Source organism: Mirounga leonina, unplaced genomic scaffold, assembly GCF_011800145.1.
Source record: "Mirounga leonina isolate KUSES-001 unplaced genomic scaffold, KU_Mleo_1.0 Mir_128, whole genome shotgun sequence".
Classification (NCBI taxonomy): domain Eukaryota; kingdom Metazoa; phylum Chordata; class Mammalia; order Carnivora; family Phocidae; genus Mirounga; species Mirounga leonina.
This window is the reverse complement of record NW_023270320.1, coordinates 38422759-38436211: the sequence shown is the minus strand read 5'-3', so window position 1 is coordinate 38436211 and position 13453 is coordinate 38422759. Positions and strand designations below refer to the sequence as shown.

Genomic DNA, 13453 nt, shown 5'->3' with positions numbered 1-13453 from the left:
GATGTTACAAAATATCACAAATATCATAAAATATGTACTTTTCCTCATTATTTAACACCCATGCAGATTGGCCCCTAAATATCCTAAGACAACCAGAACTGTCCTGATTAGTGATTCGTCAGGAACAGGCATGTGACTCTATTTGGGCCAATCAGAGGTAATCCAGGTATCACACGGAAGCCAACCCCTGGGAAAACTGATTCACTGGGCAGAATGATGCTGGCATTAAAGCACTATATGCTGATATGAAAGCCTGGTCTGAGGAAGCACCCTGGGCAGAGCAGGGAGCTGCCCAGTGCTTCCCCCGGGGGCATGTGGAGCCTGAGGATAAAGCCAGTCCCCAGGACGAGAGATAACAGAGATAACAAGGCCTCAGTTACAAAGTCAAGTTCTTGATCAAACCTCACCTGAAGTTGTCCCAATTTATGACTATTAGGCATATCACCAGTACACCTTCATTTTTACTTAAACCAGATGGACACCTTTTTCTTTAACTTGTAAAAAAAAAGACATATATTGAATGATACGCATATAATGTAATGCAAAAGTGGCACAAGAAAGGGCTTGCACATTTTGTTTTGCATCATGGAGTGCAGAATAATATTACTTCCAATACCTTAAATAATTAGGTGCAAATAGCCCTAAAATGAATAAATGCAAACAAAAAGATCATTTCTCTTTAATTTTTGAGTGAACTGATGAAGAGAAAAATAGTTCTTAATTTAGGTGTTCACTAGAAATTCTATTTCAGATGAGATGCTTATTAGGGAAAAACAAAATTCAGTTGACATTCTTCCAATGTCCCTTGTGATCTCTGGAATGGATTTGCAACTTTTGGCTATGGATCAATCACTCTTACTTCTGTGATTTTAAAAGAAGAAACACAGACACAGAATCAAAGTGTTGAGATCAAGAGAGAAGTTTGAAGGAAAGTAATCTTTAGTGTTGACAAGCATCTTTCGAATAAGGCACAGAGCTGGATTTTGGGGATCAAGTAGCCCCCCTGTAAAGAAAGGTCATCCTAATGGGAGACCAGTGAGGAGGAACTTTAATGGAGTCAAGCTGTCATTAGGGAGGCTCCCCCATCAGCCAGTAGGTGACAAGGGAGAGACAGCTCAGGAGTAAGAGGAGTTCAGAAAAATGAGAAAGAGTAAGCCTGACTGGAAAGCAGGATGTGCGTTGGTGGGTGAGGGAGCAGTGCAGACAGTGACACGGAGGGAAAGAGAACCATGGTGACCATGAGCCTGCACAGGCTTCCCATGCCCACGCTTCAGGATGGAAGTGAGTTGTGCAGGGAACTGGGGAGCCTGCCCCATGAGTAATGAGCCTAGTGCTGCCACCACAGAGCCTCAGCAGTGCTTGTTCTGAATATTATGGGGGGTTAACTTATGTTCTCCTAAGGGGGGGCGCTGATGGGGCTTGGATTTGGATGGATCCCTCAGGCGCTCCGTCCTGGAGCCTGGGAGAGCGTTCCCAGGGCTGGGGCAGACGGAATGGTCAGGGGAGCCTGACTTGAGAACCAGGTGGGACACAGAATCTTCAAAACCAGCAACTAATCAATCAGACGTGGAGGCTGAGAGGAAAGAAGAAATACGAACTGGTCCCAGACAACCCGTGGGACAGCTAGGGGATTGCTGACATGAGTAACATGCTTATTCCAAGGAACTTTGTAGCTAGATGGGCTGGAAGGAAATCCAGGAAATGCCGGGAAAAATACAAGAGGCTAAATTTGGGAAGGGCACAGCCAGGCCCCCATGTGCGGTCCCAAGGCAGGACAGTGGGGAGAAGCCTGCTTTCAGGCACCCTGAGTTTTGATCTGGAACTCCCTGAAGGTGGGCAAAGGTCCTAGGCCCTTTGTCTCTTAGTGTCCTCATCTCTACAATGGAAGTCACAGCACAGTGCTTACCCCATTGATTTCTGGGAATTAAATGAGTCAATATGTGTAAAGAGCTCAGAGCAGTGCGGCGTCCAGCATTAGGGCTCAATGGATATTAACTGTTTATTCTTATTTTATATTTTGGGCAACAATGTAAAAACTCCAATAACAAGAGTAATAGTGTAAAGATAATGAATCTATATAAAACAGACTAACAGGGAACAGAATGTGATAATCAATAGACTACTTAATGTTACATGTGTGGAACAAAGCTTTGATTTCATTGGGACAGGAGTTTCATCCAGATCTTAAACCGTCTTGCTCAGTAATTGTCATTTTGGGGAACGTGAATTCTTGGCAACTCTAAGAATTCCTAGAATCATGTACAAAATACTGTATCTCTTTTTCTTGAGACAGTGTTCAAAAATGACACCCGAATCTCAAATAAAAATCATAACCCCCCAAAAGTGAGAACCACTATTTTAGGAGAAAGCAAGATGATAGACGTTGACAGACATATGCCCTGGTGAGAGAGAAAGATGATTTGACTCATGTTTACTTGTGTAATATTTTTTGTAAATGAAGTCCTGACTCTGGGACTATCATTAAAACACAGAAAGATGGTATTACCAGTTGAATTAATAATATCCCTAAACCATGCTGATAACTGAAGAGATTCTTTGCCATGGGAAAAAAAAATGGGTTTCACTAAGTAAACCATTAGTTGTATGGGTTATGAAATCTTATTTGTACAACTTTGCCACCTGCCTCTATTGTATCAGCTGGTAGGACTAGAATGGGAGGCATCGCAGACTCCCCGTGACTCTGAAGGTTTACAGCTAGGGCTACAAATCATCTCCAGATGACATTAGGTGGTTTTCTGTAACTTGAGAGAACAGACCGTCAGCCCTCCGCATGCAGCAACACGGCCAGGTGGCAGGTGCTAGACGTTATCTCTGGCATGATAAGCAGACCCCACAGGTGCAGGTGGAATCCCGTATTTAGCTAGGCCTGCCCGCCCAACGCGGCCGTGCTCCATTCCTTATGGTAGCTCATTCCCAGATGAGCAGGAGATGAAACCCCACTGAGCGGGCATCCTAAACCCACTGTGTTAGCACACTGCCTGGTTCCACAGTACCTGCTAGAGATTCCTGTTTCTGGAACAACCTCTTGATTCTTCAAGAACTCACTGAGAGAGCTAACTCTGCACTGAAATTTCCACCAGGCCTGCTTTGCAGGAATGTGCCACAATCATCCAATCAGAGAGTTGAATGGAAAAGTAACAACAAAACTAGTATTTTCAATTGTCACTATCATCATACCAGGAGATACTCACTGCTTTTAAGCAATAGAATTGCCAACAGTTGTGTTAGAACAGGCTGGCTTCCAGCTTTTATCTTTCCTTTTGTTCCAGATTATTTTTGGTTATGTGTATATTTTTCCTTCATGAATATGCTTGGCACATGCTTTAGATTCACCCTTCTTCAGGCGTAAGGTTGGAGAGCTGAAAGGGGCTGACTTTATACACAAGGTAAATACAGCCCAGAAGCAGGGCGCCCGCCCCTGTCCACCACCCGGACCCCTGCCCTCCTTCCTTGCCAAACTCGGCCCTGCGTCCTGACTGCACCATGCCCTGTCCCCACTGGATGAATGAAATGAAAGCGTGTGACCACCTACCCACACACCTTGGCAGAGGTGCACTCCACACACGACGGCCCCCACCCAGGCACGTAAGCTTGCTTGCACCTTCTAAGCGATACCCCGAGAAGCAGGAAAAAGTCAGAGAGTCCCCGACTCCGAAGTGAAAACCAATTCTTCGGCTGAAGGCAGGGACGCCGGGATCATCACAAGGCTCCAAGTCATATTCTGAGACATGAAGAGACAGAGTACATTTGTGGGAATTTGGGTAAATACTCAAAAAGTATTTAGCAAGAGTAAAAAATGGCTGTTATTAAAAAAAAACCTTATATATATTTTTTTTTTTCAAACTCCTCCGTAACTGTTATGTGGATTGTTTTTCTTTGTACTATAAAGGTGTCTCATGATGAATGGCATGAATTATATATATAATTTTTTTTTTTTTAAATAGAGGTGTAACCTTAAAATAAGATGACCCATTTCATGACTGACTTTAACAGTATGGAATTATTTTACTGCTAAAGGGTACAGGTAAAGGGCTCTGGGAGAATCAGGTGTATACAATCAGGCATCAGTAACTGATCCCCGGCATAGATCAGGACCCTGAGCAGCTGTGAGCGACCAGCTGGGACTCTGGAGCGCCTTCCTACCCTGGCCCGTGAGCGTCTGCCCAGACACTACGTGGACATACATCCAGAGGGAAACACTGCTCTAATAAAACCTTCTAAAGAAGACAGAAGTAAAGCAGACCAGCAGGAGAAAAAACGGATATAAAAGCATACTGATTTTATGCAAACATCTGAAATGTCCCCAGAAGGGAAAACGCTTCATTTGCATAATAAAGTTGCTACTTATTTGGATACTTAAACAATAAACTCCATCGTATTAGTGCTACTGGCAATTGTTGGCAGCTAAGTTTCAAAGGCAAAATCCTTGCAAATGAAACTCCTCTTAGCACATCTAAAGAACAAGCATACTTTAGCATTGGCTTTGCAACCCCAGGTGTGTCTTCTTCTTTCTAAAGACTGAGCTCGCTGTGACGCACTATGGATAAGGGGATTCTTCTGCAAGCTTTACAAATCATTTCCCACTGGGTGTGTGCAAATAAATTAGTCCACATGTTCAAAAACTGTTACCACTTTACTTTTTCAACATTCAAAACAATTTTTTTAAGTAGACTCCACGCCCAACGTGAACCCCTACATGGGCCTTGAACTCAGGACCCTGAGTTGAGATCAAGAGTCGGATGCTTAACCGACTGAGCCCCCCAGGTGCCCCAATGTTTTAAAATATTTTAAAACTGTTCCAAGGACCCGCGAAGACACGGAAAAATGTGCTTTGTCTTGCCTGTTTTTGTTTGCTTGCTTGCTTGTTTCTTTAGGGAGTTTGTGGAAGAAGTCAGCTCTAGTTCTGACCTTTGGTAATCCAAAGACTTATTGCCAGTTCTGTGCTGGGAGCGATAGATTTAAGAAACAGATGGTGGGAACAACACAGACTTCTGAGAAATATCTAGGGAAGAGACTCACAGACTTGCATCACGGCCACTTCCTTTCTTTTTAACTTTTAAGTGTTCTATTTAACTTCAGTTTGGATCTTGATGAAAGTGAGAACAGAGGGAGCGACATTCTCACAGTGGCCCTAATTGAGATCCACCAGGAAAGAATATATAGAGGAATTAGGCATTAGTGTTAGGAAGATTTAAGTCTTTGTTACATAGAACGGGCCATTTCATGATTACCCCTGATTACGGCAAATTTCCAAGAAATCAAGGCGTCCGAGCTCGTCCCAAGAGCTCCACTAATGCGGTGAAATGCCAAGAAAAATCAACAAAGTCAGATAAAGATAAATGGCAATTGGTCGTAATTATAGGGAGTATAAAATAGTTCAGAGCATCTTAAAATCCCTAAGAAGTCTTTTTCTTTAAGACAGAAGTTCAATGCCTCTGTTGCTAACGACCATGCGATATCGAGTGACTATTAACGTCCTACCACGTATAAGTCATGGGAATACACCTGACAGAAAGTGGGAAGGCACAGAAACTCTTTGCCTAAGTGGTTCAGCGTTACAACAGGAGATAAGATAAATACTCATATTGTGACGAAGAACTTGTAAGTGGCACTGGAGGCTATTAAGGAATGGATGGGAGCTTCGAGGTAGAAGAAATCACTGGTGATTATGGGACTCAGGAATGACCTTATAAAAACGCTGGTGATTATGGGACTCAGGAACGACCTTATAAAAACGCATTAGCTCTGGGCTGTGAGGACTGAAGCAAAAAATACTCTCCTTTTCAAAGTGTCAAACAGAAATGCAAATTTATGTAACTGTTTACATCCATCAGCATCTTAGAGCAGGAGCCCCCTTTCTGATGGCCAGCGCTGTATCTGTGTTCACGCAGGGACCTGACCATCATCTGGTCACTGAACATGGTTTATGTGATTAAATTTATCTCACCCATGGTTGACCAGTTTTTAAGTGTGTGTAATTTCTCCTTGTCTATAAAAACACAGTGATACCATTCATGGGACCACTCATATCAAGCAATCTAACCTGGACAGACAATGTATGAAACAATAGACACCCTGCACAAATATTATGTATCATAATTAAAAATGTTACATGATTTTGGAGGATGGCTTTTCTCTGCATGATTGCATTAAAGTAAAGGAAAAGCTCATCCCAGCTGTGTGTTCACCCTTCTTTTGCTTTTTTCACTCTAGAGGTGGTTCTCAAGACAAGTATTGGCATCCACTGGAGGACAGGAACCAAAATAATCAGATGACAGCTTCCCCTGAGACTCTCCCAATAAGGACATTGGCTCAGAAATTTTGATAGAATTGATGAGAAGTGAGTGAGAAGGGCTTTTCAGGAGAATTTAGTGATGTTAACAATCTTTCAGGGATGAGAATTTGCAGAGTGTCATTTTGTAGATGCCGGGTAGATGTCTTCCCTTACTTCTTCCGGCTGGTTCAGCCTCCTCTACCCACCAGCTAATGCTTATCATTGCTTGGACACTTACCTGTAATCATGCACATGCACACGCACGTACACACATGCATACACTCACACAAAAGGTACTATTATTGCCCAAGAAGAAAAACCACAGAAGAGAACAACTTACCTGAAAACGTGATGTTGAAGCCCTCGTAGGAAATGGAAAAGTCTGATATGAACCGAAGCTGGGCGGTGAAGTTTCCAAACAAACCTGCCTTAATAGTGTGAGGCAGGACAGACCCTGTGAGTCTGGCCACGGGCTCCGTGAAACTCCCATCCTCTGTGATCAGTAAATAGTCGTGGGAACTCTCAAGGTGGAAGGTGTGAAAGATCATCTGAACACCTGAGAGGCACAGAGAGAGTGAGAGAGGGGGAGAGAGGGAGGAGGAGAGAGGGAGGGGGAGAGATCAAGGGGGAGAGGAAAGGAGGGGGAGGAAGGGAGGGGGGGAGGGAGGGAGGGGGAGAGGAAGGGAGAGATATCAGTGAACAGCTGAGGAAAAATATTTTCTTCCAGGCTTAGAGACACCAAACTCTTGAATCAAAATGTAATCTTAATATGCAAGTTTCAATGTGCAAGTTAATATGCAAGTTTCAATATGCAAACTTAATACGCAAGTTTCAAAGGAAAATGCAGGGAATGGATAGTGTATTTAGAAATGAAAGAAGGGGGTAAATAGTCAAAATAAATGCGTCAGTATATATAAGTAGAGGACACGTATGGATTAGACATAGGATCATAGGTCTAGACAAGGACACAGATTCTGAGTCGGACACAGACATGCAAGTACAATGTGGCGGGATGTTTACGGTGGACCGCACGTAGGGATGGTCACTAGGAAACGTTGATCCTAGAGGGATAAAGGGCCAGATAATTTTCCCATTTATATTTAACAATTATCCTTTATAAAATCTTAGGTTGGACGTCTAGCATATAAACTTATACAACTGAAGGAAGAATTCTTTGAAATCATAGTTTTATGTTTCTCTTATGCATATGTTCTCATATTAACCATATCAACAAAGTATTAATGGATTCCTATGGTAGAAATAATAAAATCAACTATGAATAGCTCCTTTTAAATAAAAATACTAATTTTTATGATGACAAATTCTTGGTCACTCACAATTTGTTCCTTCTTTATTCTTAATTTCCTTCAAGGAAATCCTTTTTCTTTTCTTTTTTTTTTTTTTAAGAGAGAAAGAGCATGCAAGCAGGGATGGTGGGGAGGGACAGAGGCAAAGGGAGAGAGAGAATCTTAAGCTGAGCATGGAGGCTGACGTGGGGCTCCATCTCATGACACTGAGATCATGACCTGAGCCAGGATCAAGAGTGGGATGCTTAAACAACTGAGCCACCCAGCCACCCCAAGGAAATTCTTAACATGCATTCATGATACATGTTAGCATAGTGTAATATGGGGTACATAATCAAATATGTCAATTTAATATCAAATTGAGTTCAAATCTAAGTGTAAAGACAATGTCTCCATGATATGTAATTAGAATTTCATACTATTTCCTTAAAAATGGCAAACTCGGTCCTACAGAAAAGACCCAAGGCACAGTCCTAAATCCAGGATTTATGAACTACATTTCTTGCACAAATTACCATTTTCATGGCCTTTACTATACTTGCCTATAAAATGAAGATAATGAAATCTGCTCCATAAATCATCACTGGATTATGAAGATAAATGATTTATTATGTCTAATAATACTGAGTAAATTTAGAACCCAAGGCAAGTACACAAAGTCATCTTAGGGGGCACCTGGGTGGCTCAGTTAGTTGGGTGTCTGCTTTCGGCTCAAGTCATGATCTTGGGGTGCTGGGATCAAGCCCCACATTAGGCTCCCTGCTCAGCGGGAAGCCTGCTTCTCCCTCTCCCACTCCCCCTGCTTGTGTTCCCTCTCTCTCTGTCAAATAAATAAATAAACTCTTAAAAAAAAAAAAGTTATCCTAGATTTATCATCATGGAAATGAATAGTTTAGATAATTTCTTATTTCCTTCGATTTAATTGACATTTATGTCTTATCTAATGCATACCTCTTTTCCTTACCATCATACCTGCTTTTCAAGCATATATTCAAGCATACCTACTTGCAGAAATCCAAGATACCTGATTGAAAGTAAAACAAGGAATCTACCTTTATGGTAACATCAATCATTTTAGACCATTTTTCTTCTAAAATAATATAAAACATCAAAATTAACAGTTAAAATATATGTGAAGAAATTAGTTAACTCATTACACACACACACACACTTTTTTCTTTGTTCTCATGTTTGTACCTTATTTATTATATTATTCTGTACATATAAAATCTGTGTAATATCCTTACCCTTTCCATGAGACACTTCAATGGTCCATGTACAGTTTAGAGAGTTTGGGTAAAAATCTGGAAACCCAGGAGAAAGGACTGTTCCACTCTTTCCATGGATGTAACCTCCACAGAGGGCTTAAAACGATAAGGAAAATGATTGTTGTAGTATTAAAGTTTCACAGTGATTGCTAGAATAAAGTACTTTTAAAGTAACATTTACTTTGCACAAGGACTAAAGGAATATCAAATATCACCTCTATGAAAAATAAAAGAAAACCGAAACTTCATTTTACTCACAATTATAATATGCCATAGAAAGGTGTTCTAAACTGTACAAAACCTAGCGAAATAACACAGCATAAGGTAATAATAATGCAAAATAAGCTGGAGTGGAATTTTGTGTGGTGACTTGACTGGGCCATGGGATTCCCAGCCATTTCTGTGAAGATGTGTCTGGATGAGATTAACATTTGCATGGGCGGCCTGAGCAAAGCAGACTGACCTCCCTAATGTGGGTGGGCCATGCCCAATCAGTTGAAGGCTGGCATTGACTAAAAAGGCTGAACCTTCCACTTTGAACCCTTTGAACTGGGGTGTCAGTTTTGTCCCTCCCTTTGGGCTTGAGCTGAAATGCTGACTCTTTCTGAGTCAGGAGCCTGCCAGCCTTCCGACTCGAATTACACCATCGGTTCTTTTGTGTTTCTAGTTTGTCCATTGAAGGTCTTAGGACTTGACAGCCTCATAACCAGGCGAGCCAATTCCTTATAATAAATCTCTCTCCCTCCCCCCCATTCCTTCCTTCTTCCCTTCCTCTCTCACTCTCTCTCTCCACACACACACACACACACACACACACACACACACACACACACACTTATACAATCAGAGCTTCAGAAATGGTGCAGGTTCAGGCGCCTGGGTGGCTCAGTCGTTAAGCATCTGCCTTTGGCTCAGGTCATGATCCCAGGGTCCTGGGATCGAGCCCCGCATCGGGCTCCCTGCTCGGCGGGAAGCCTGCTTCTCCCTCTCCCACTCCCCCTGCTTGTGTTCACTCTCTCTCTGTGTCTCTCTCTGTCAAATAAATAAATAATATCTTTAAAAAAAAAAAAAGAAATGGTGCAGGTTTGCATTTTTTAGAGCTGCTGCTCTTAGCAGCTCTTCAGTTAATTTCAAACCTCATCAACAAAATCTGGCCTGTTCAAAATGTCTTGGAAATCCATTTTTGAAGGAAGAAAAAAAGCTATATATAATCATTTGAATGGGGAAGTAGAGACATTTAGAGAATCAATGTAATAAGGACGATTCAGTTCTCTGTTACCATGTCCCCTCTATGCACACATGTATTCACGCTTCCTTTTTGGAACTAGGTAAGATTATCGTTAAATGACTGATACCTAAAATATTTTTTCTTATTAATATGGACATCTTGAACTGTGTCTCCTCAAAACTAGTTCCATAAGTAATATTTGCAGAAGAATTAGCTAATTTGTTGAAAGATGTGATACTTCCCATCATGCTCACTCATTGTAGGTTTTAAGGGAGCAGAATATGTCTTTGAATATGCAAACCACATGGGGAGAGTTATATAAAAATCAGCAAAACAGAAACTTTTTGAGTGAGTTCTGGAATATTTTACCAGTGTAAGATTTTCACATCTCAAAATTACATTGACTCTACATTTCATTATGAAGGAGGTAAAATTAATATAACATTTGGAATTAATTCATTCAACAAATAGACACTGCCCTTGGCACTGGAAATGATTAACAAAATAGACAAAAATCGTTGCCTTCATGGAGTCAAAAATCCAGTTGAAGAAGAGAGACTGTGCCCGTAATAATGTAAAGAGCTGATTATACATGATGTTGGAAGATGATAAGCACCAGGGAAATAAAGGAAGAAGGAAAGAAGAATAAGATATTCTCTGAGTTGTGTGGGGTGGGGGCAATCTAGGGCAGGTGGTCAGGGAAGCGTACTTGCAAAGTGGCCTATGAAGAAGCACTTGAGACAAATGAAGGAGCCACTGGATACCTGGAAAGAACTTGCAGGGAGAGAAACGCCCAAGGACAGAGGCCTGAGTGGGCCTGTGCGTGGGACAGGTCGCAGGACAGAGGGGAGGGGAGGGAGCATGAGCAGTGAGGTTAAACAGTTCCCGGACAGTAAGGGCCTTGTCACTTGTGTGAGTGAGATGTAGGGGCCATGGAGGCTGCTGTGTGGGCAGGGCAGGCGCTCACGGGGCGTCCGCCTGGTCACTGGTGCTGTGTGAGAATCAGGGAGGGTGGCAGAGGGTTCGGCAGGTAGGACTCTCGCCGGGGATGTGGCAGCAGACGTGGTGGGAAGTGGTCAGAATCTCTCCATCGTCTGAAGGCAGAGCCACGTTGGTGTTTTCATGACTGGGATGTGGGCATTGTGACATGACTGTGAGGTCTTAAGCCTGAGTGTGAAGGAACTGAAGGGGAAGGGAGACTTTGGGCGAAGTGGGTTTTGGGTGTAAACCAGTTCAGTTTCAGATCCATGAAGCTGGAGGCTCCTACATACCCATGGCAAGTGGACATACAAGTCTGACCAAGGGACAGAAGAAGAGCACACACAGAGGTGACCATCGATGCGGGGCTTGTGGGTGTGGCTAGGGGAGCAAAAGCCCAGGCCCTTCCAGTGGTAAGCAGCTCAGGGAAGTGAGGAGCTCCAACAAAGGGAAGGGGAAAGGAGTGGCCATGGAGTGGGGCGAGAGCCAGGAGACATGCAGCCCCCAATACAGAAGCTACATGTCCATAACCTTCATCTGTGTATGATTGGATCCTTGTAAGTCAGGACATTAGCTTCTCAAATATTTATCAAGGATTTAACCATAATGAATGAAAACCATTTGATGTAAAATTGAGATATCATATATACAATTATTTGTAGTAATCTTTACCTTAAAATCTGCATGTGCTGTAGAAAACTGGTAAAAATGAATTTCTATCCAGCTACATTTAAAATCTATAAAATTTATCAATCTCTGCTTCATCCTCTGTCTTCATGCCATCAAAATAAAACTGATGATTATATACTGGGGAGAAGCATGGAGGAAAGGCATCTGACCACTGATGTTTTCCTTCAACTCAATGCACAATCCAGAAATCACCAACTAACACCATCAAGCTGCCATTTAGGAGCAAAGTAAGAAAGTTATAGATAAAGCAAATCCACGGTTCATTTTGAGTCATATATGTGCAAAGGCAACATAGTCTAATTCACCCATTATGAAGGTTTTTAAATGAAAATCTTCTTATCCACACTCTGTTTTTACTGTCTGCGTCAGTCTCTGACCATATTCACACACAGACATGTCTGCATTCCCCCCAGGAGAGCGACAGACAGTGCTGCACATAATCTGAATGACAATCGTCTGTTTCTTCCTGCAATGCAGAGTCTTTTCTGGGTGGTTGTACAAAACACGGTAAACTTTTACGTTTGCTGTCCTTAGGGCTATAATTTCTTGAATTCTACTTTTCTATTTCTATTCTGCACCCACCGTTACAGACCCAGAGACGTTATCCTAGAACTCTCTTGGGCAGAGAACACAGATGTACAGGGACTAGGGAAGATGAGAGAGGTGATCATCTATAGCAGTCTTGCCCAGGAGAGCTGATGAACCACCCAAACAGGGTCGACTTCTGCCTTTAGCTCTCTGCTTTGACCCACTCACCCACCCAAACCTCCATCCAAAATAATTTCCAGAGGAAGTTACTACTGTTTTCCAAGCCCTCCTGTTTGCTCTTGGGCACACAACAATAAGTAACACAGACAAGTCCCTCTTCCAACGTTCACGTCCAAGCGGACAAGGCAAATAATTTATAGAGGTAACTGAGCATGACTTATTCTAAGAACAAGAATCTTCGCTGGTTCTCGGAACTCAAAGGCGGTCTAGGTGATTAGAGTACAGTGGGCTGGTGGGGCTGCCCAGTGATGGCCATCTGTGCAGAGGTCCGCTCCCAGGATGTGGACTGTTGCGTAGGCAATAGAAGGATGGAGGGAGTGCAGACTCTGAGTCGACTCCATGTGCATGGACTGCTCTGTGATGGGCTGTCGGTGGCCAGTGTACTGCAGGGTCTTTGGTGGCAGAGGACAGTGGGGCTCCTGGTGTCCCAGGCAAAGCCCACAGACTGCCCATGGATTGTGCAGGTGTCCACTTCCCATCACCTGATTCTCCCTCTCACCTGCCAGACACTGGCAAAGGTCCTGTAACGCATTCCAGTGTGCAGACCGCTATTTCGTAGAGCCCAAACCCTGGCTTTTTAAAAAGATTTTATTTATTTATTTATTTGAGAGAGAGAGAGAGAAACAGCATGAGAGGGGGGAGGGTCAGAGGGAGAAGCAGGCTCCCTGCTGAGCAGGGAGCCGGATGTGGGACTCGATCCCAGGACTCCGGGATCATGACCTGAGCCGAAGGCAGTTGCTTAACCAACTGAGCCACCCAGGCGCCCCCAAACCCTGGCTTTAATGTTTATTTCTGTATGACTCCTCTGCTGGAACTAGTGGTAGGCAAGAGAAAAGCATGTAGACAACACCCTAGGGGTCAGAACTTTTGCACTCGGGAGGCGACAGAGCCAGAGGAATTGAGGGCTGACAGATTCTCC

At 42.9% G+C, this 13453-nt stretch overlaps 1 protein-coding gene across 1 annotated transcript in view; it reads right to left on the bottom strand.

Annotated features, from left to right (window-relative positions):
• Positions 1–13453, bottom strand: part of CSMD1 (CUB and Sushi multiple domains 1) — a 519075-nt gene that overhangs the window by 375524 nt on the left and 130098 nt on the right. Inside the window, exon 10 of the mRNA XM_035003847.1 lies at positions 6636–6851. Coding sequence (XP_034859738.1) covers positions 6636–6851 — 216 coding nt within the window. The remainder of the gene's footprint in view (positions 1–6635; positions 6852–13453) is intronic.